Source organism: Gossypium hirsutum, chromosome A08, assembly GCF_007990345.1.
Source record: "Gossypium hirsutum isolate 1008001.06 chromosome A08, Gossypium_hirsutum_v2.1, whole genome shotgun sequence".
Classification (NCBI taxonomy): Eukaryota; Viridiplantae; Streptophyta; class Magnoliopsida; order Malvales; family Malvaceae; genus Gossypium; species Gossypium hirsutum.
The window spans coordinates 126,675,429-126,698,821 of NC_053431.1; the positions used below are offsets into that span (position 1 = coordinate 126,675,429).

The window sequence follows — 23,393 nt, forward strand, 5'->3', positions numbered from 1 at the left end:
GAAGACGAACCTTCCAATCACGACATAAAAGTTGCTTAATCAAGCGCAGCTCAGATAACATATTAGCTCCCACACAATCAACTAAAATAGTTTCTACAACTAAAGCATTATCACACTCCAACTCCAGTTGCCTAAAACCAAATGTCGATGCTAAGTTTAGACCTTCTAAGATAGCTTTTACATCAGTTTTGAAGACTAAATCTTTCTCAATCCGCATAGTAAACCCACACTTCCCAGTGCCATCATGATCTCTAAACACACCTCTTATCGCAACAATGTTAATACTTTTCAAAAATGCACCATTTGTATTCAACTTAACCCATCCTTTCTCTGGCTTCCCCCAATAATCACTCGATGCCGTTTGAATGCGATGTAGCTCACATGATTTTAAGTTTACAAAACTCTCGGTCGAGGCTAAACTTGTATCTACAACAACATCAACAGTATTGTGACTATTATGGAAGATGAAATTGTTTCGGCATTTCCATAACAACCAACATAGAATTGCAAATTGAGTCGACCAATTTCCTTCATTCACTTTCAACATTTCTTGCAATTACAAGTTCTCGTTTAACCATAAATTTAAGTTTGTGGAGAAGAAATTATTCCTTGCTAAGTTAAGAATCACCGCCTTCCACATTGCTTTTGAGAACTCACAATCCCGTAAAGCATATAAACTAGTCTCCATCAGATATCCACATTGAACACAATGGCCTTCAAGACATATGCCGTCGAACTCGCTCCTCTTTAGTCAAAATCCTATCTTGCTACAATAGCCATAAGAATACACGGATTTATAATGTTCAAAGTGAAATTAAAATATAAAAATTAAATCCAACTGTAATATAGAAAATAAAACAATAATTAAAAGATATAATACAAATATAAAATCATGACCAAACAAATATATTCTTCATTATTTTTTTTAAAATTTATCAGTATTATATGGCAGTACGAAAGAATTACTACAAACAATGAGTATGAAATTCATGGTTTTGGCTCAACCTGACTATTAAACCCCACACGAAAGAATAATACAAACACGATATGAATGCGCTAATGTCTTAAAAGAATTATACAATACAAATTACTAAAAAAATATCGAAACTACAAATACGATCCCGACACAAAAAAAAAATACACGAATTGTTAAATCCATTCAATCTCTCTGGTTGTGAATATCAATATGGCGGAAATCAAACCCTATTTCTTCACATTTTTTAACTTGCTGGAAGCATTTTATGTGCAGTTTTTCTTTTTCCTTCTAAGATCTCTTTGAACATCTCTTCAAACTGAGCGCTAAAACTGTGAAACCAGCAATGGCTGCTAAAATCTGCCCAACAAAACAGCATGTCTTGTTTGATTCAATGCATTAAAAAAGCTAGTTGAAATGTGTAGTTTTAGAAAAATTATAATTGAGATCAGATACTAGGGAAAAAAATGGTCAAAATAAAAGAAAAGCAAGAATCCGGACCCGGGACTTATTTCGATTGATTCATTCAGTTACCTTTAAAAGATGGCATCAGATATATATGGGGTTCGGAAACCAATATCTATACCAAAAGGTAAACTTTTAATCATTTGGGGTGTATTGAAAAGTGTCGTGGAGCTAAGAATGTGCTCGGATGGGATTTATTTCGATTGATTCATCCAGTCACCTTTAAAAGATGGTATTCGACATATATGGGGTTTGAATCCCAATATCTATACAATAAGGGAAAGTTTTAATCATTTGGGTGTATTGAAACTCAGAGAATGTGTCGTGGTGCTAAAAATGTGCTCAGATGGGACTTATTTCTGAGTGATTCATTTAGCCACCTTTAAAAGATGACACCCAAAAGATTTGGGGTCGAATCCCAATATCTGTACCAAAAGGGAAACTTTTAATCATTTGGGTGTACTGAAAATTCAGAGAATGAGTCACAGAGCTAAAAATGTGCTCGAATGGGACTTCTTTCGATTGATTCATCCAATTATCTTTAAAAGATGGCATCCAACATATTTGGGGTTCGAATCCCAATATCTATACCAAAAGGGAAACTTCTAATCATTTGGGTGCATTGAAAGTCTAGAGAATATGTCATGGTGCTAAAAATGTGCTTGGATGACAAAGAATATCGAGGATTTAGATAATACTCAAATCTGGATATCATAGAAAAATGCATATATCCAACCTGTTACCTGCCCTACTCGTAGTCATAGTTAATAGTGAGGAAAATGGTGAGATGACTAACCTTCATATCGATCCCATGAAGGGTCCATTGTGAAAATGACTTTATCCTCTTAAGCCATGATGTTTGGGGCATTAGAATCACAACAGTGTGCGGATTGTTGCGAGGCATTATCCGCCGTAGCGCCAATTGCATCGTTAATGGTGTTAGCGAATTTCTAACTTTCGAACGCGTTTCATCTAGAATCTGCATCACACAAATGGAAAAAAAAGAAGTAAGTATTCCTTTGTATTTTACTCGGATTCGAATTTCGGTATTTGTAACCTTTCCCCTGTCCTTCCACTGACCTTGAAAGAAGTTCCAATATCGCCGGAATAAATCCGTGACTGATAACTGCCGATAATCAGATTAAGCCAGTAATAGTTCTCCTAAAATGTGTCAGACCAAGTTAGTTCACAAAACAAGGTGCAAACATTAAGAGGAGATAGATTAGATGAAGCTAAGTTACTCAGACTCGGGTATATTCAATTTTTTCCAAGGTTTTTCATATATTTAGAGAATTCTTAAAATAGACGTCAAATACGGGCATCAAATACAGGTCCTTAAAGCAAAATGAAGAGTCAGAGCAACGATAGAAATGAAGATAACTTGTTTCATTGGTAAGGTAAAAGATGTTGGTTTAGGATTCTTTACTTATATTGATTGCTAAATGTAATAAATGTTCAATGCATAAAGTAGAAGAAATTTAACCTGCAATCCATTTTCATGGGCTCTCTGTTCGATTTCGAGTATGGTTTCAACATCTTGATCTGAAGGTCCCTCCTCTTGAAGACGTAATATTTCATTCAAAGCTATATCAACCTGTTAAAAAAATATTGCGCAAATTGAATATTTGAGATGATTGATATTTTGGTCATATGTTACTCGGGGTTGAGTGCGAGGGTCAGATACGGATATGTAAGTTTTTCCATGTATTTGGTGGGTCTTTAGAAAATCATGTCCGTATACCCATTTCCATAAATGTATCGGACATGAGCGTCGAATATGGGTACTCTAACAAAAATGAAAGTCTGAACAATATAGGTTGAGATACCTACCAGCTTCAAGGAGATTTTTGGATCACAGGAAAAATCGATTTGAATGTCACCACCAATATCTCCGGTTAGACATGGCAGATCACCATGAATGAATTCCGAAACACTTGCAGAGTAGATCTGGGAACACGGGGAACAATATTGTTCACACAAAATACAAGGCTATTGAATAAGACAAATGATGCTCTGAAATGGAAATACACTTGGATATGTATCCAACACGAAAATGGTTAGATTTTTCTAAGTTTTTCAATGTATTTAGAGGATCCTTTAAGGTCATATCCCCTTACCAATGTGTCAAAAACAAATTTCAAACATGAGTACTTCAAAAAGAGAATTGAAGCAACATAGATATAATGGTACACTGTACCTGGCCATGTTTGAATCGGAGAAGCTGCAGTAGTTTTGTTTCTAGCAGTTTAGCTAGAAACCCAGTATAATGAATCTCTTCTTCCTGCAAATTGATTGTTCCGAAAGAAATATATCAAACAAGTCAATAATGGAGTCAGGTTTCTATTAATGAAGCTTCAAATAGATCAACTGGAAGAAGGCTAACAAACCATAGTTCCATGCTTCAGTTCTATAGGAAAGCATATCCGGACCATACATTGAGCTTCTATCATGGGACTGCATACGACCTCCCTACAAGCACATCACGTATCAGAAGATGCACATAGTGTAAGCTCAATGAAACTGTTATCATTGGACATTGACCTTGTTACTTGGTCTTGGGTGTAAGTGTTGGATATGGGTATATGTCTAACACGGAATTATATCTCTATACCCATGTCCGACTATATGTCGGACATAATTTGAGCTCCATGAAACTGTTATCAACCGGACATGAACCTCCTACATTACTTGGACTGAGTGTGGTTATTAGATATGTGTATATATCCAACACAGGTATGTTCTTCTATGTATTTGAAGGTTCTTTGGAGGGTCATGTCTCATCCCATCTCTGAATGTGTCAGACATGGGTATTTCAAGTAGAATGAGGACTCGAAGCAACATAATGAACAGCACTTACCTAGTCATGGATTTGGGAAATTTGAATGGTAAGCTCTTGATGCGATCACAGTTAAAATGGAAAATAGGTTCAGGAGGCTTTCCGATTCCACCCTGCATGGAAAAAAATCAAGAGCTCATAACATAATAATGATTTTATGAATTCTTGGAATGGGGGATATTGAAAAAAAGAATATTTAACTTACCAAATACTTCAGTATTAAAGGAACTGCAACTGTGGGATCGATTTTCCCAACAATTACGACAGTAAAAGTCGATGGATCCATAAAGCAAGTATTGAAATACTTGCATGCTTTTAATGGATCGACTTTTTGAAGATCACTTATTCCAAAAGGCTGCCAATCAAAATTAAATCTTAAGTTACAAATAAAATTCAAGACAATTAATCTACATTACTCAGACTTCAGTATGAGTGTTGGATACAGCCTGACATAGGTATGTTCAAATTTTTTCTAAGCATTTCCATGTATTCGTAGGTCCTCCGGGGGACATATTTCCATACCATTGTCAAACAAGGATACTTCAGTAAAAATAAAGAGTCGGAATAAGGTGCAACTAATCATTCATACCCGGAAAAAGTAAGAGTTCCCATAGTTGATCTCCCTAGCCCGGTTAGAAAATGAAGTATAGGGATCCCTTTCTCGAGCAAGAATTGTTTCTTCTTTCACTTGCATCACTCTTTTAATGACTTCATCATCTGGTGTTACTTCTGTTGTAAATAGTTGGTAAACAAGCTGCAAGAATAGGGATAATCAGAAACTACAAAATCAAGAAATCCTTACAACTTTAAGCTTAGAAAACAAGAGGGCATGAATCTAGTGAATTATGTGTTTTGTTATTTGCTTTGTTGATGTATATGATGCATCTTTGAAGTATCCGTGTTTGACACGTAGTTGAATACAGTAAGTGTACATTTTTTTTAGTTTTTTGTGTATTTGAAGGGGGTTTTGGAGTTCATCATATCCCCATACCCATGTCCTGATATGTGTCGGACATGAAAGTCAAACAAAGGTACTTCAAAGAAAATAAAGCGTCATAACAACATAGATAATTGATCAAATGATATTTTAAAATTAAGAAGACAAAAAGAACTAAAAACCAACAATTTCACTGTTAAACATCTAATAAAGCAAACCTGAAAGGCAGTTTCCAAGTAAAAGGGCGAACAATCACCATAAAAAGATCTCTTGTAGGATCTGACTTCTACATCCACATCAACTCTCTTACCAGCTAGCATATCCATTAACACTGAAGGTCTATGACCATACATGCCAATTTCCTCTGCAATTGTTGATCCCATTGAAGATGAAAAATATTTGTTTTCTGGGAGTTCAGATAAACCACCATAGGAGAAACCTGTGAAAAGAACCTATTGAAACAACACTGTAAAAGTTACACGGTTCACATCAACTGATAATCAAATAAAGTCAGAGTCATGCTTTGAAGTCCAAGAAATTAAATGGTCTTTGGAAAGTACTATGGTGCTTAGGATTCAAATTCACTATTTTCTGACAAAACTGATTGTGTTTCCTATGTTCTTGAACTTGGATGTGAATGCCGAATATAGGTATATGTTCGACATGGGTATTTTTAATATTTTTTTTACGTTTATCCGTGTATTTAAAAGATCATATCTCTACACCCATGTTGTATGCATTGAGACAAGTACTTCAAGCAAAATGAAGAACGGGTATATTTAATTTTGTATGTTTCTGTTTTTGGAGGGTCATATCTTCAAACTCATGTCCGAATACATTGTAGAAACGGGTACTTCAAGCAAAATGACGCATGGTTATGTGTCCTATACGAGTATATTTAATTTTTTTTCTAAGTTTTTCTATGCATTTGAAAGGTTTTTAGAGGGTTAAAACTTACAGCTATTCAAATATTTCAAGTAAAATGAAGAGTAGGAGCAATATAGTCTATTTCTAACTCGTGATACTGCCAGGGGTAGAGAAACCGAGAAAGTTTACCTGGTCATTAAAGAAATCTGTACACTTATAGCAAACATGCATGCCATTGGATAGAATCAATTCAGTAGCTCCAATATTTTCATGTTCACGCTGCTGAACAATGTTCCTGAAGTAAATAATAAAATTCAGATTAAATAATAAAAGCTCTTCTTTTTTCTTTTTTTGAGAAAATAAAAGCTCATTTAGAAAGGCACTGACAATTCGTTAAGCTAAAATTGGTTAAAATATCATCTCATTCATTAATTTAGGTTGTTCTAAAACAGTTCATAAAGTATAAAACAGGGCCATAATCAGACAGTGGAGTAGGCTGGCTAAGTCTAGAATCACTTAGTTAATCTTAGAAGCTAAGTTACCCCGGACTCGAGATGAGGCTCAAATATGGATGTATGTCTGATAAAGGTATACTCAATTTATTTTTGATATATTTGAAGGATCAATGGTTCATACCCTGTACCATGTCCAAATACGTATCAAACACATAGACTTATGCAGAAAAATAAATAGTCCAACATAGATATTATTTCAGCATATGGTCATAGGTTTAGAGCTTGAGTACACAGTTGTGTAATACCTACATTACTTGGATTTGAGTGCAAGTTCTGGATATGGGAATACGTCCCCATATCTGTGTCTGAGTATGTGATGGACATGGGTGCTAGACAAATATACTTCAAGGAAATCAAACAGCTAGAACAAGATAGAATATAACTTTACCCTATGCTTGGCTTTAAACTGACAATTTCTTCTGGAATTTGTTCATCATCCCAAGGAGAAATGCTCCTTTCATTCTCAAGCTTGTTGATCTTCATGACAATATTTTTCATGTCATCAACAGAAGCAAAAGCTTGTGGTTCAACTATCTGTATGACACAGCTACATGATGTCCATAATTTCTCAGCAAACTTGGATACCTCTGATGCTAATATATCTATGTAAGATAAAATCATGAATTGAACAATATACAATATGAGATTTCATTTATTTTCTTCTTTTTAAATGCCTAAAAACAGAAAAAATTAGGAATGTCAGAAGATTTCACTGACCAGGGAGAATAGATTTTTGGAGCTGAGCTTCATATTCAATCCCAATAATGGGTTTATTGTGAGTGAAGTGCTGCAAAACAAAAAAAAATGAAGACTTAGTACCTTTCAATTATTCCATATGCTGCTGGTTTTGGTTTAAATTGAATAAATTAAAAAACCTCATTGGAGATCGAATTGGTCACACCTGTGAATATTCATATCGCAAGCTAGTTGATTCAATTTGATCACGTTCCAAATACGCAGATTCAATACTCGACATCAGTAGATCTCGAACAACGGATATTTCCCGTTCCGAAAATCCATGTAGACGTACTCTTGCAACCTGCAATACAATGCATCAGAAAAGGCAGTGAACAAAACAAAAAGAAAGAAATAAACAAAATCAGAATGTTGAAGAAGAATAATGGCAGACCTCAATAAGCATGAACTCAAGGGCCTCCAAAGTCCCCTTCTCTTTACAAGATGAACTCATTATATAAGCCTTTAAATCGCGAACAAGAACATATGAAGCAACTGAACATGAGAAATACGGCGGATCCTTTCTTCGGGAAATTCGAAACAACCTTCGGTTTAGAGCGATCCGGAACATGGATTTCACAAGCATTTCTCTATAGTCTTTCATTGTCTTTAATTCATCTACTTGCATTTTATAGCTAATCATCACTGCAGACTTTTTCAAACAAACATTCTCATCAACAAATGCATAATACATTCATCCATACATATAAACATGCATGTTTGCATGCATGAAAAAATTTAAAGGATTAAGAGTTTACTAACCCCAGATGCTTCAGGTTCCACAAAATATGAAAAGCGAGGAGCCTCATGAGAAGGAACTTTAAAATGAGGTATTGATGGAGGGTCCAATGCTGAGTATTTATGCCCAAAATGAGTCTTTATTAACTCAATGACACTCTAGATAGAAAGACCAAAAGTTAATTAATTTCACATAATCGGTAATTCAAGTAGGAGAAGTTTGCAATTAGCAAAGACCAACCTTTGTATCAGAGAAATCTCCAACAGCAATCACTGCCATATTGCATAGATGGTACCATTTTTGATAAAATTTCTTCAAAGTTTGAGAAGAAACGGTTTTTATTACATTTTCCAGTCCAATCGGCGATCGATCAGCATACTGCAGTTAACCAGGGTTCAGAACTTGTGAGACAAGTCGAAAGTGTTTATAACTACTTGCTTAAAAACATTAAGGACTCTGCATGATGCATGCAGCAGTACTCTTCTATTTTGCTCTAAGTCTTCATTTTCCTTTAAGTATCCTTGTCCATCACTGGTGTTCAACACATATTTGGACACAGATTCAAGCGTATGATCACATATGCAAAAAATCATACAAAGAATTGAGCATATCCATGCTGAATGCTTATTCATACATGTCATGCCTCACACTCATGAACAATAGATACATAAACATGTGTATGAGATATGACCCATATCTGACACTCACATTTAAATCTGATAAACATAGACCCTTATGAAATGGCAATAATGATTAGATGATGTTTAATCTTGAAATTCTTTCAAATATCTTTTTATGTGACTGTATCTGGCATTTGAAAAGCACCAAATGGATAAATTCATTGATTCATTTTTACATTTGAACGACAATATTTCTTTGATAAGTTCTTTAATTGAAATAAATGATGTTCATAAAAGAAAATATTGGATTTAGACTCCATAGCTTTACCTTGGACCCTTCCATCATCAATGTCCAATATGCATCAAGTATCCTTCCATTGGCATTTCGATTATCTCTATACTCTTCCATAACTGCTCCCCTTTCTTTCTCCAAATCATCTTTCGAGAGCCGAATCTGCAAATCACAACTCACAAATTTAGAAGAGAAAATTGAATATGTCAGTATCGGAACCATACTCATTACCCAAATCCAAGTAAAATAGATGAGAATTACAAAATAAATATCAATTAATTGATACCTCTGAACTAAACTCAGCTAGGACTTGAATGGCTTCAGATAAGAGCTCAGGCTTGTCAATGGGGATCAACAACTTGTATATAGTCTCATCAAAGGATGTTACTGCATTCTGACAAGGCCCAAATTCGGCTCCGATGCTTTCAAGAAATTTAACAATGTTGTGGTTTGTGTATTTCTTTGTGGCAGAGAAGGCTAGATGCTCAACTATGTGAGCAACTCCGCGCTCATATTCCTCTTCTAAAATCGAGCTGTCATCAACCCCATAAATCAGTCTTATAGTTTTCTATATATCTATTTTGCTCGAACTCTTCACTTTTATAATGTTTCATATACCTATCCATATCCAACAAGTTCGTAAAATGAAGAGATCCTCCAACAAATATATGAAAAAGGAAACAAATTTTGAATAAACCCGTATTGAAACACATATCCTCATCCGATACTCACAATCTGAATAACATTATTTTATATTATTTTGTACAGTCATAGACCTGTCAACACTAGTCAAAATCCAAAAACTCAACCTGATCAACTCAGACCCAAACTGATGTGACCATAAAAAGTCAACAACTCAAACCTGTTCAACCTAAAACCGAACTTAAAACTGACCAAACATGAAACAATCCAAACCCAAAATAGCTTGAACAAGTAAACAAAATGATTCGAACTTTAAATGACCAGAACCAATAATGACATGATAAAAAAGAACCAAGTTCAAACCCGAATTATCCAATCTTGAAGCCACCCAAACCTGAAATGACTGGAAATTTTAAAACCAAATTAACTCAATCTAGATTGAGCCAACCAAAAATCAACCCGACCCACCAAATTGACTATAAAGTCAAGATTCAAGCAAAAAAGCATATCTGATTCTGAAAAAAAGGAAGAAAATGATTGAGGAACTTTAAAGACCCGAGTCCTGACCAATCAAATGCTGAGCTAAAAATTTGATAATTGAATCAAACCAAAGTCCAAAGAAACTCTAGTAAACTAAACATGCTACTCATTGCAGCAGCTTAAATACCTTATTATCTACATCTATTTCAATTGATTAACTTTAATTTTATAGTTGGTCAGGGGAAAAACTTTTAAAAAAGGTACAATTATTAAGCTCTTTACTTTGCCATACCAAAAATGAGCCAATCAAATAATATTACTCGAAAATCAACTATCCAATTATTTATATATAATTAATTAGTAAAAATAAACAATTCAATGATTATATGAAATAAATTAACAGAAATTAATAATTCAATAATTTATCAACATTCAAATTTATGTGTTTATCACTAACAACTGTAAGGGTTGACTTCCATCAATAACAGATTAGTTTCAGAAAATACAACAATAATCCCAGATTTCTCCAAAAACAAACAAAATTGCAGACACTTAAACACAAAAAAACACGAATCAAAGAAGGAAAATTAGAAGATCAAAGAGGAAACTAACCCGACTTTAATAGCAAGAGCGAGCGAAGCTCTTTTTCTGGGCTTAGGATTACATTTAACATAATAAACAAGGCCATTTTCAAGCTTCCCATAATCCACACCAAAAGGTTGTTGAAGATCAAGCTGTTTATCCAGCTCCATATTCACCATTTCCAAAGACCCAAAACTTTGCTTCCTTTGGATCAATGGCTGGTCGTTGTGTGGTGAAAGCAAAGACATATTTGGGGTTAGTAGAAACAAGTGGGAAAAATGCAACAGTCATGGTTTTTTAAGGAAGCTTTTATGGGGGAAGAGATGTTTGTTTTGATGGAAAATAAAATATTTTTTTATCAAATAAATAAAAACAAGTGACTTTGGAGGAAGTCTTGTTAAAGACTTGAAGTCAATTGCAAAAACCAATTTTTTTAATTTGATGGTATAATTTTTCCCCAAGTCCCTGTACTCTTTTAAAATTTTGAAATTCAACTTTTTTATAAGAGAACTTGAAGCCAGTTGCAAAAACTTTTTTTAATTTGATGGTCTAATTTTTACCCAAGTCTCTATCCTCTTTGAAATTTTGAAATTTAATTTTTTTATATGATAACTTGAAGTCAGTTGCAAAAACTTTTTTTAAATTTAGTGGTCTAATTTTGCCCCAAATCCCTATACCCTTTGAAATTTTAAAATTTAATCATTCTTTTTCTTTTATAAGAGCTAGGGGTTGGGTTTAAGGTGTAATCAAGCCAAGTCCGAATATTGACAAGTTCGAGCTTAAACTCAACTTGAAATTCAAAACTTAATTCTCGACTCGAACTCAATTAAACTCGTTTATCAATATTCGTACTAAAGCTCCAACTTGATTAAGATCATACATATTCAAGCTCGAACTCTGCTTGATAATGTAAATTAAATATGAAATATTTAAAATATATATTAAAAATGAAAAGTGCAAATTCAACCCAACTAATAGCTTCAGCTTAATAATTATTAAATCGAATTCAAATTTTTTTTAATCAAACTCGAGTAGCTTGCAAGCACTAGTGTCTTATTTACTTCCCTAATTGATTGTCCAATGATCAAACTTTGGGCTAATGTTAACTGAAGTTTTGAACAAATCCTCTGCCATTCCACCCATTGTTCAATTGACTAGTCCCTCTACTTTAAATTTCAAGAATTTAATTTTTTTACGTGTTTAATTTAAAAATTAAAAATTATTTGATAACATTATACTGAATGGATTAGTAGCGGGCAGCAATTGCAACGAAATTAGGTTAATATATAGTTGATGTTTTAAAGGCTAGGATGTGAAACTTCGGGATATTTTGAAGGATAGTAACAAGGTGGCAAGGATAGTAACAAGGTGGCAGATCGCATCACCAAAAAGCCTAGAGAAAAGCCTAGAGGTGGAATGAAACAATTTATTATTTACATGGACCCATCAACATATGTGAGAGATTTATTAAAGGAAGATGTTTAACACGCTATGCGTACAATGATTAATGGAGAATAATACTGCTTTACTTTTAGTCTATAATTAAACTCTAATTTATTAAAAAAACATTAATGATAAATATTTTCTTTTAACAAAGGGCATCTCGTGGCCTAATTAGGGAAATATTTTTTAAAATAAATAAATTAACTTTTTTATTCTTAATGTTGTATCTTAGTATCTTAAATTTCTCTCAATGTCATTTTCTCCTAAATTTTTATTTTCTTAAATTTTTTTCTATTTTCATCATTTTAAAGATTTTAAAAATGTTAATGTCTTTAATTTGTTTGTATCACAAACACATTTCCGACATTCAATAAGAAAAATTATTTTATTTTTATTAATATCATTATTAAGTTGTTAATTTTTTTAAAAAAATTTATATTTATATAATCAGGACAAAGATTATATTATCGAAACATTTATACACAATCTAAATACGAGAGTATCGTGTGTTATTGAATGGTACTTAGAAGAGGCGAGATTCTTGCATGTGTCCTATATGCTTATTGGGACTAAACTGGACCACGCACTTATTAGTGTTTTGCTGAAAAGATGGAGACTCGAGACATACACATTCTATCTTTCGTGCAATAAGTGTACGATTACACTCAATGATGTGGCAATACAACTCAGTTTAATCAACCATTTGATGTTACAAATGTAACGAAAAGTTGAACTGTCATTTAATCAACCATGTTAGAGTCCTTGCTACAATTTAAATAGCCACATTGAAGGGTTTGTTGTCATTTAAACAGCCTCATTTAATAACCCTAGCTGGACAGTAGAAAATGAAGAAAATGAAATTGAGATGTCGTCCAATCCCTCACTCTTAGAAATCAATCGTCGTCGTCCATGTTTTCCTATCTTCTCCTTTTGCATCATCCAAAAATCTCTCTTTTATTAACTATGATCCAATCCCTGACTCTTTTTGAAATCTATACCTTTTTCCTTCAAATATTTTCTTCTTCCCATGGCTTCCTCCACGCTTCCAACCGATGTTGTTGTCTTTGCCCCTTTTTCTTTTCTTTTTGATCAGAGAACATCCATTAGAGTTTTGGAATTTCATGGTCTCAAGATTAAACCCAAGTCGGCGTTACTGACTTAGTCATCCAGATCAATGATTTAGGATTCATGTCGAGTTGGACATGTTGTTTGTAAGGCTTAAAACACCACTATTGATGGTGAGTTTTGTTTGTTTACGGTGTAAATTAATTTCTTTCTTTTGTTTTAATTATTTTTCTTATGCTTTTCTTTTTTAGTTATATTGGTTGCTTGGAAAATGAGAAAACATAAGGAAATAGAAAGGATTATTAAGCGTAAATGAAAATGAAATTAGGTTGTTGGTTGTTTGAGGAAATGAGAATAATTACGAGAAAAAGAGGAAGAATAAGAGAAAACAAAGGCGGCAAGCAAATCAAAGGTAGCGACAATGACTATGACAGTGGTAAGGGTCAACAATCTTAAAAATGTCATAGGTTTTCTTTAACATTTTTTTTTTACTTTTGGTGGCTAGTTGAAGAAGAAGAAGAACCTTTTGCTCCTCACGTCCAATGTGGCAAGTTAACTGGCCACGTCACATGTTTCGCTAGGCCCGTAATGAAAAATATTAATGAGTGACTGACTTGTCACTTTTCAATAACGTTAGTGATTGATTTGTCAGTTTTTCAAAGTTGAATGATCGAATTGAAAGTTAAGTGACTGTTTTATTATTGAAATAAAAGTGGAGTGATTGATGGTATACTTTACCATTTATTTAACAATATAGTTATCATTTTATTTTTTCTGTTATTATATTTCTGGAATAACATATTATTTGAACATGTGGAATAATGATGTGAATCATGTGGGTATACCGAACGAGCTTGAAGATATTCAGTTATTGTGTTATAAGTAAATTTGCTCGGGTGGCCCGACCTGAAGGCCCGCCCGAAAAGTGAGAGGATTTGGGTAAAAATATAGGCCTAAAAAATGAGTTTGGGCAAAAAAAATAAAGCTCAGGTAAGATGTTTTTTGCCCAAGCCCAGCCCAAATTCACTAAATGACAAAAAAATACTTTTTTGTTATTTTAATGATATTTTCTTATTGTTTTCTCATTATTTTGATATAATTTCACTATTATATTGTTACTATTATATTGTTATTATTTGAATGTTGTATAACACTTGTTTTATTGCCAATTTTATTATTATTTTAGAGACATTTTCTTGTTAAGTTGCATCTATCTCAGTATTATTTAAGTTTACATTTTTTAAACTTTATTTCAAATTGTTCAGAGATATTTATTTTAATATTTTTAGCATTTTTGATGTATTATATATATTCAAAAATTATGTTAAAAATAATATAATATAAAAAAATTAATATGGGGGGTCAGGCTCGAGTTTTAGCATTTTTATCCGAGCTGGGCTTGGGCAAATTTTTAGGTCCATTTTTTGGACTAGGTTAGGCCTAGGACTAGCAAACAAGCCTAAATTTTTGTTTGGGCCCTGCCTGGCCCATGATCGCCTCTACTTTCAAGGCACGCTTTCACCCTCTCTTCTACCACATCACCCAAGCTTCCTTCTCTCTTGTTATGTCACACAAAAACGATACCTGTAGGGAGCGTTTTTGTCACCTATCCTAAAATTGGCTTTTTTTCATTAATTTTAAACAAAATGGTCTAAAACCTTAAATATTCTCTTTAATTGGCATAAATGCTTAATTTTCTGGCATATTGTGGTTCACTAAATATATAAAAACTCAACAAATTATTCATATAAAACATTTTTTAAATCATTAAAATGTTAGAAATTTAAATTCAAATAATTTTTTTAATAATGTTATTGATTAAACTTTATTTTTTAAATCAAAAGGGAAATTTTAAAGTTTTAAGAATTTTCGTGTTTGATCTGGTGGTCAAAGGCAGTTCACTTATAAGACTCATTCGAATTTGAACTTTTGAGGAATAAGTGGTAGGCATTTATTTGAGTAACTTTATTTGGGCATAATGTGTATAGTGTGGGTATTCCCTTACTAATTTGTATAGTACCAAATAAGAAAGTTTTATAATCAAAAGTAGGACTAAAATTTAAAAATTAACGAGTAAAAGGAGTAAACAAAAATTAGACCTAATTTAATTTACTTTTGATTTTGTCTCCCATAGGATTGCGTGGAATCCGCGTGGAATCCGCGTGGAAATGTGTGGATCGTTGGCCCCGCCATTGAAATGATTACTTTTCTATATTTTCATTTTCCTTTCTCTTTACTTTTTTGCATCGAAATTTCTGCCTTTCATTTGTCAATCATTCGACATGGCCTGTCTCGTTCTTTGATATTTTCATGTCTGTTTCTGCTTTTCTTTTTCCTGCAGTGACGATGATGGAATGGTGAAGGTGTTCATCGACCGAGCAGTCTTAGCTTGGCCCACTCTAGGTCGGGATTGAGTTCATATCTTTTAATTTTATTTGAGTTTGATTTGTTGAATTTAAATAGTAAAATGAAATTTTTAGATGGGGTTAGATTTGATTTTTTTTTCTGGAATTAGGTTTTTAACTCAGTTCATGAATATTTTTATAAAAAGTTTAGAGTAAATTATCTCGTTAATCATTTTAAATCATAATTATTTCTATTTTTGTCATCTCAATTTCTTTTACTAACTGGTCACTCAAATAAAATTGATTAATATGATCATTTCACTGTTAAATGATAACAAAAATATTAACTATGCATTTTCACATTTTTTAAGGTGATCAAAATAAGAACGGCTTCTATTTAAAGTGATTAACATAGAAATGCACAATTAATATTTTATTACTATTTAATAATAGAGTGACAAATTTGATCAATTTATTTTGTGGGATGACCAAAATAACAAAAAAAAAGGTTGAAATGACCGAAATAAGAATAACTTCAATTTAGAGTGGCTAACGAGATAATTTACTAAAAAAATTTAACCAATAATACAAATTTGTATATGATTAATATTCTAGTTAGATTTAGTAATATAACTATATTTGTAATTTTTAAATTGATTCAAAATTTTTACATACCAATTTGTGAATAGAATATGAAATATAATTGATTTTATTTTTTTAAAGGTAAATTAATATTTAGTTTTTTTCTCACATTAATTTTTAAACTTTCTCTTGTTCATATTAATCTCGAAATTATGTATTTTTTTTTTCAAATTGATCATTGATCTTAGATTTCGTTAAAGAATATAAAATTTTCATGTTATCATACATTGAGGAAATTTAAATTTAAAAATTAAATTAAAAATTTATTAATTTTTAAGATTAACGTAGATAAAAAAATAATCACTAAATTGAAAAGGAAATACTATTCAAAGGGGGGAAGTTACCTGCATATTAAATGCGAATTTTTATATATATTATAAAATAAAAAAGGTCCGACAATATGGAATTCGACTTTATTAAAATGGACAATTGACTTTAAGTTTGTATGTTTTGTTGTTTTGGGGATGAGATGATTGGAAAGTTTAACTACCACCTTCAGAACAAATTTCATATAAGTGGAAATATTTTATTTTTATTTTTTATTTTCAAGCTACCTATAAGAGCCATTAAAAGGTGAGAACTAGTAGTAAGTTTTAAAGTTATTCTATATTTAAAGTGAAGATCAAATCCTCAATTATTTTTATAATATTTGAAACATAATTTTTTTTAGAATATAAATACTTAAATTCCAAAAATAAAGAAGCAAATAAATAAAAAAAATCCAATGACATAAATTTCAAAGTTGCATTAAAATGGAGATTTTGATTACAACTATTATAGTGTTGGTGGTGAGTAAAAGTGTTCATAGGTTGAGTTTAAATATAATATTAATATATTTTATATTTGCTCAAATTTAACCCAATGGAAAATATAAGCTTAAAATTTTGTTTAAATTCACTAATATTTGTAAAAGACTAATACAAGTTCATTTTAGGTCCACTCATATTATATTTTAAATATTTTTTAAAAAATATTTATTTTATTTTATTTTAATATTATTAATTTTTATTGACATTTTTTATATAGTTATCTTAACTTTATTTTAATATTTACATTAGAATAGTATTATATATTTAGTATAGGTTTTTTTAATGTGTTATAAATTATATAATATAAAATATTATAAACTTAAAAATGAGCTCAAGTCTTGAATATTCAAGCTCGAGATCGGCCTATGTTCAAACAGGGCCTTTTTTTTTTACGTAAGCTTATTTTTAGAGTCTAATATTTTTATTCAAACCTTCTTAAAACTTAAATGAGTCTTTAGACCTAAACGAATATCTTGATCTATGAATAAATCTAAGTGCTGAGTAACTTAACAGCAAAAAGAAAATACTTTATTTTACTGAAAAAAATATAAATACATGTTCCATGAGGATTAGATTTGCATATTATATTTAAAAATATAAAATACTAAATAAAAATATTTATTATAAATTAAAAAAAGAAGAAAGTCAAAATAAAAATCATTGAGGTAGTGATTAAAAGTAGATTTACAAATTTGACATTTGATTCTCTTGAAAAGCTATCAAAAAGGTTTCAGTTCCTTTTTGTGAACTTTCTTTTTCTTAACATTTAAAGCCACTTTTCAAAACAGTGTAATAATCACCTTGCTTTTCACTAACATAATAAATGACTATGTAAAATATAGAAATTATTTTTAATTACGTGGATAAATAGCATAATTCTAAGCATGTTTCCATTTTATTTAATGGAAAGAAATCTAAAAGAGTTGTGCGTCATATTTTCAGAAAAATTAGAGATGAAGCAGAATCGACGTCACGATAAGGAGAAGTACAACATTATGACGGCACAATTAACGACGTTTGAATGAGGCGATATGTCTAATCATAATGTGGCTGATATGTATTCAACTTAAACAGAGTTTTTCTCAGTTAAACTCTAATTATTATAGAGATATTTTAGTTATATATTCACACGAATTTTAACATATAAAAGGGCCTTAATAATACTAGAATTTACATCTTCATAACATTAAGATTAAGAGAACATATTATTTGCCGTTTTAGTTAAATTTTCTTTATCCGTGGTTTTTATCTTCTTTGAAAAAGTTTTTCACATAAAATATTTGTATTCGATTTTTTTTACCTTTTTATATTTTGTTGTTTATACGGGCCGAGTGAAATAAGCTTGAATTTCCAAAATTTGAAAATGAAAATATAAAAAATAAACATAAATTAAAAATTCACAATTTACACCTAATAAAAAGTTAACAATTAAATTTAATTTAAAAATTAAACCGTTACTAATTTAAGATTTAAAGTTTAAAATTCAAATAATAAATAATGAAATCAGAATACGAAAACTAAAGTTGCAACTTGCTCGCCCAATCAGCCCAATTGGCTTGACCCATTTTATTGGTTGTAAATAATGAAAATATAGAAAATTTAATTTTATATTAATATTTATATAAATTTATTCTTTTATAATAAATTTAAATAAAATAAGTTTTAAATTTTGGGCTTCAGCATAGTCCGGTCCAACCCATGACCGTGAGGGAGAATAATAGTATCACAATGTTCTACAGTAACCGACCCGACCAGATGATCAACGGCTCTGATTCGAAGTAATAAAAGATAAGATCATATTCGGCTTGGCAGGGTTTTTCTAAAACCCATGTGGAAGGGCGCCATTGAAGGAAAGCTACAAACTACAAAGCAAAATCTGTACATTAAACTTAAAAAGAAATCAAAAGAGAAATGCTTACCCTAAACCCTGGAGCCACTGTTCTTCAATCCCCAAACAGTGTTCGCCCTAATATTTCTTTTCATTTCAACATCTTCCCGCCATTTTCAACTGTTAAATTCGCCTTACGTAGTCATTATGCTTCACCTAAGGCTTCATTTTCGATGCTAAAAGCTAAAAGAAGGGAAGAAGATATTAGTTCCCAGCCTTTCGATATAGAGATGGACGACGAATATGATGATGATAATGAAGGGTACGAGGCAAGGAGTGGATTTAGAGGGCGAGAAGAGGAGAAGAATTATGATAAAGACCCTGAATTTGCTGAGATTCTTGGGAGTTGTCTCGATGACCCAGAAAAAGCTAGGTCCAAAGTAAGTGAACAATTCGAAGTCGATTTTTGTAATTTTTTTGCTGACGTTTAAGGGTTTTATGTGATTGAAAATGGGTTTTAATTATTTTCGTGATTTGTATGAAGAATTTGATCGATGGAGATGATTTAATTGTTTCAGATGGAGGATAGGTTGAGGAAGAAAAGGAACAAAATTTTACACAAAAAGACTGGGTCTGGGACACCCATGAAAGTAACATTCAACAAGTGAGTTTCATTAAGAATATCGGCTTTTGCTTAATGTTTTTGATTACCCTGGCTTAGCTTTTCATTCAATATCTAGTTTATCCTCTAATACGGATTTTTGATATATAGTTTGTGCTCATTTCTTGAAATGATTTTGGATTCTGTTAATTCAATAGTATTCTAGTGGACCATTTGAGCTATAAGGAGAATAACTACTGTTTAATAATGGCACATTTGATTGCCCTTAGTTTTCATTCACCTTTTGTTTATCATCATCTTTGGATTAAGTGATTTCGGAATGTTAAGCAATAGTAGATCATTTGAGCTATAAGGAGAATAAGTAAGGGTATAACCGAGCCGAGTCCAAATACTGGCAAGCTTGAGCTCAAGCTCAACTCAAAATTTGGAGTTCAATACTTGGCTCAATCGAATGTCTATCTTTTAAGCTCAAGATCAACTCAAGATATAATCGAGTTACTTGAGTTTGGCTCGATAATTACCAAATCGAGTTCAAGTTTTTATTATTATTTGAACTTGAGTAGCTTGCGAGTACTATTGTCTTATTTACTCTCCTAAAAATAAGTGTTTGTTTCAATCGAGACACTTTTGGTTGCCCTTAGTGTTCATTCACTTTGTTTTTTCAATTGTATTCAGATTTGCTGTACTTACTGTACATTTCTCAAAATGATTTTGGATTTTGGACTGTTAATGCAACAGTAGTTTTTTTTTTTTTGGACGAATGCAACATTAGATCATTTGTTTCAATATAGGCACATTTGATTGCCCTTATTGTTCATTCACTTCTTGTTTATCATTGTATTTGGATTCACTGTACTTTCTACACATTTCTTGAAATGATTTCAGAATTCGGACTGTTAATACAATAGTAGATCACTTGAGTTATAAGGAGATTAAGTACTGTTTCAATAGAGGCACTTTTGATTGCCCCGATTTAGTATTCATTCACTCTTTGTTTATCCCAGTATTTAGATTTGTCTGAATTTTTGTTATTAGTTTCTCTACATTTGTTGAGATGATTTCAGAGTTCGAACTCTGTTAGTACAGTAGTAGATAATTTTATCTATAAGGAGAATAAGTACTGTTCAAATGTATTAGATTTTATCTTAACCGGGGGAGGGGGGGACCTTGTCGAGACAAAGTTTGTAATTACCGGCCGAGAGATATTGAAAGGTGTCCTTGGTAGATAAACATTTTTCAATCGCTCCTTGATCGTGGTATTTAGCTTGGTTATAGCTGGACTTATCTTCGTTATAAATTCTTTTTGTTTCCTATTGCTCAATTAGTCCGTGTTTACTCATTCTAACATCTACTAGTATTGCTTGTCCTGGTGATCGAATTTGTGGGGGTTTCATTTTGTTTATCAATTCTTTATTTGTCAACACTGGCAGATTCGATTTTTCAAACTCGTACATTTGGTTTGAATTCTACAACACTCCATTGGAGAAAGATATATCCTTAATTTGCGATGTAAGTGATTTCCTTGAATCTTAAACGGTATTATCTTTATAAAAAAATTCAATGGCTCAAACAATCGAGTCCTTCGCAGACAATTCGATCATGGCACATCATTGGGCGGCTTGGTGGTTGCAATTCGATGAACATGCAAGTAAATTTTTTGTTTTAGATGAAGAAACTCTAATTTTAAAGTTTCGCAATGAATTTATTGTATTAGGATGGGCCATTTGTGCTTATATTCGGATTAAGCTTGCCATATTCGGCACCTTAAAGAAAATGTTTGTTGCTTGTATTATTATCTGCAGTTATCGCAATCTCCTTTGGAGAAAAGACCCAGTTACGATGCTATTCAAGGAGCAAATGTGAATCCAACTACATTTTACAACATTGGGGATCTTGAGGTTCAAGACAATTTGGCTCGTATATGGTATATGTTCTGTTTTCAAGAATTTTTATTGTCTTTCTTGTTTCTTCCGTTGTTGAGTCTGTGCAAATACCAATCTTTCATTTATTTCGGGTTTTGGGAATGGACATTTTTCGTGATTCCTGCTCGTGAATCTGATGAGAACAGGGTGGATATTGGAACTACTGAACCATTGATTCTGGATGTTCTGATAAATGCATTGACGCAAATAAGCTCCGAGTAAGTTTCTGAATATTTATTTCTTTAGAGACTAGTTTTTAGCACTTATATCCGAGTACATTTTCGGATATTTATTTTGACCGAGCATTCAAACTAAGCTTCAACCTGTGAGAATCTCGGCAAGGGAGTTTGTTAGGAATTCGGGACACATATTTTGTTTCCATAACTAATGCCGATCACTAGGGTTTTTCTTATTCATCGAATTTGGTTCCTTGAAGGCTTTGACTTCACCTTTGGTCCCTTTACTATAGGGACTTGATCAAATTAGTCCAGTTACTATTAAATGGATCAATTTAGTCCCTGTTCTATTGAGAAGAATCAAATAAGGCTAAACTAGAATAGATTTAACATTTCCTATTTAAAAAATATCATTTTTTTAAAGTTTTCATGGTGCTGTAAATGAAATATTTTGTTTGAAATTAAACTGCAATTGATAAATAACTTTCAATACACTTTGCGTAGTAAATGTTAACTTTGTTACAATATGGACTTATTTGATTCTTTTTAATAATGTAAAGACTAAATTGATCCATTTAATAATAGAAGTATAAATTTGATCCAGATTCTATAATACAAGGGTACTTAAAGATCTTTTATTTCCTTGGCCCTTACCCGTGATCGGACTACGTGTACCCAACTCTAACCAGTTTAATGTTTCATTCGACAGCTACATCGGAATTAAGCAATTGCTTTTCGGTGGATCTGAACTAGAGAACTGGAAGGAGAGCTTAACAACTGAAGATGCAGGCTATAGTGTTCATAGAATTTAGCTTCCCTCGAACTTAGCATCCAACCGTTTTCGACTCGTCTTAAATGGACAAAGATTCGAAGACTTGATGCGAGAATAAGTTCAAATGTAGTATTGACCAAGTCTTAGGTTCGAATCATAACATATGCAATCGTACAACCTCCTTTGTACCAAAAAGAATATATATATGTATATATGAGAGTTGCTAATATTGTGCGTTAAACAATAATTTTTATTGTTATTCGAACTAAACCAAACCAAACCCTAACGCATGGATAAATCTATTTACAAGTTTTAAAGATGAAAATCAAATATATTGGTTGGAAAATTTAAGTATATTCTTTCAATGCGTCAAAAGCTTGAACAATGATGTGCAACTTTTATCTATCTTCACTCCCTACAACGGATTTTTAAGATATTCTTTTGTTGTTTCATTTTAAAATTCTAGTCGAACACTTTGAACTTTGGGTTTCGAGTGCCTGAGTCGCTCTAGCTGGTGCTTGTTCAGCTTAGGTTGCACATCATTTTCCATACCACAACCAATATCGCAATACTGCCTCTCATTGATTGTTAAAATTCTTAAAATGCCGAATAGGGAATTGACAAAAAATGGAATACACTTATAAATAGGGGTATTAATTTTTTTTTATTTAGAATTAATTATAAGAAATATATAAACATTAATATTTTTTTTAATTATTTTTAAGGGTAAATTCTATCCAAGGTCACTAAATTAGTAGTAAGTTTACGTTTTGATTATTCAACTTCAAAAAGATACAAAATTGTCACTGAACTATTTGAAAGTTTTCATTTAAGGCACGAGACTATTAAAATCGTTGTTGTTAACTTCTCTGTTCGTATCGTTTGCATCAATTGAAAGCTCTCCTCCCCTTTTCTTCTACTGTTTAGTTTTTTTCATGAAGCAACTTTGAATTTCACGAATTTGCGAACTAAACCTAAACAATTTTCTTCTCCAATCTTTGATACTGACTGTTAGATAAACTTGGATCTAATGTATATTTTTTTACTCAATGATAGGTACTGGTCTACCCTATCGATCATTGAATC

The 23,393-nt window shown here is 31.9% G+C and overlaps 2 protein-coding genes and 1 long non-coding RNA gene across 4 annotated transcripts; 2 read left to right on the forward strand and 1 right to left on the reverse strand.

Moving 5' to 3' along the window:
* Nucleotides 1-511: 511 nt before the first annotated feature.
* On the reverse strand, nucleotides 512-11,043 carry LOC107940201 (zinc protease PQQL-like). Of its 2 annotated transcripts, none has more exons than XM_016873636.2 (21): nucleotides 10,714-11,021; nucleotides 9,266-9,512; nucleotides 9,016-9,141; nucleotides 8,308-8,445; nucleotides 8,091-8,225; nucleotides 7,723-7,980; nucleotides 7,495-7,632; nucleotides 7,311-7,380; nucleotides 6,982-7,195; nucleotides 6,268-6,373; nucleotides 5,430-5,663; nucleotides 4,864-5,028; nucleotides 4,480-4,629; nucleotides 4,296-4,387; nucleotides 3,826-3,907; nucleotides 3,636-3,719; nucleotides 3,269-3,385; nucleotides 2,922-3,032; nucleotides 2,519-2,599; nucleotides 2,235-2,417; nucleotides 512-767 (listed from the first exon to the last, which is right to left on the reverse strand). In XM_016873636.2, the coding sequence occupies exons 1-21, from the start codon at nucleotides 10,929-10,931 to the stop codon at nucleotides 717-719; spliced, it is 3,000 nt and encodes a 999-aa protein (XP_016729125.2). In that variant the 5' UTR covers nucleotides 10,932-11,021; the 3' UTR covers nucleotides 512-716. The 2 variants fall into 2 exon arrangements, with proteins under 2 accessions (XP_016729125.2, XP_016729124.2); XM_016873635.2 differs by lacking the exon at nucleotides 512-767 and adding an exon at nucleotides 894-1,333 and having other exon boundaries at nucleotides 10,714-11,043.
* A 1,922-nt stretch (nucleotides 11,044-12,965) lies between these two features.
* LOC121204769 (uncharacterized) lies at nucleotides 12,966-13,921 on the forward strand. The gene is made up of 2 exons (XR_005899952.1): nucleotides 12,966-13,364; nucleotides 13,443-13,921. It is a non-coding gene; the product is annotated as an uncharacterized lncRNA (long non-coding RNA).
* Nucleotides 13,922-18,802: 4,881 nt separating this feature from the next.
* Nucleotides 18,803-22,534, forward strand: LOC107940196 (uncharacterized). Its single transcript, XM_016873629.2, has 7 exons — nucleotides 18,803-19,255; nucleotides 19,394-19,479; nucleotides 20,868-20,946; nucleotides 21,026-21,085; nucleotides 21,240-21,361; nucleotides 21,506-21,577; nucleotides 22,245-22,534. The coding sequence occupies exons 1-7, from the start codon at nucleotides 18,899-18,901 to the stop codon at nucleotides 22,345-22,347; spliced, it is 879 nt and encodes a 292-aa protein (XP_016729118.1). The 5' UTR covers nucleotides 18,803-18,898; the 3' UTR covers nucleotides 22,348-22,534.
* Nucleotides 22,535-23,393: the final 859 nt, after the last annotated feature.

Excerpts from the sequence above, each read along its gene's own strand:
- LOC107940201 (XM_016873635.2), bottom strand. The coding sequence starts at position 10,931 with ATGTCTTTGCTTTCACCACACAACGACCAGCCATTGATCCAAAGGAAG. Across the intron at positions 4,630-4,863 it reads GGAACTCTTACTTTTTCCGG|CCTTTTGGAATAAGTGATCT; the intron begins GTATGAATGATT and ends TTTGATTGGCAG. Across the intron at positions 3,386-3,635 it reads TCCGATTCAAACATGGCCAG|ATCTACTCTGCAAGTGTTTC; the intron begins GTACAGTGTACC and ends CCGTGTTCCCAG.
- LOC107940196 (XM_016873629.2), top strand. The coding sequence starts at position 18,899 with ATGCTTACCCTAAACCCTGGAGCCACTGTTCTTCAATCCCCAAACAGT. Across the intron at positions 20,947-21,025 it reads ATATATCCTTAATTTGCGAT|ACAATTCGATCATGGCACAT; the intron begins GTAAGTGATTTC and ends AGTCCTTCGCAG. Across the intron at positions 21,578-22,244 it reads TTGACGCAAATAAGCTCCGA|CTACATCGGAATTAAGCAAT; the intron begins GTAAGTTTCTGA and ends TTCATTCGACAG.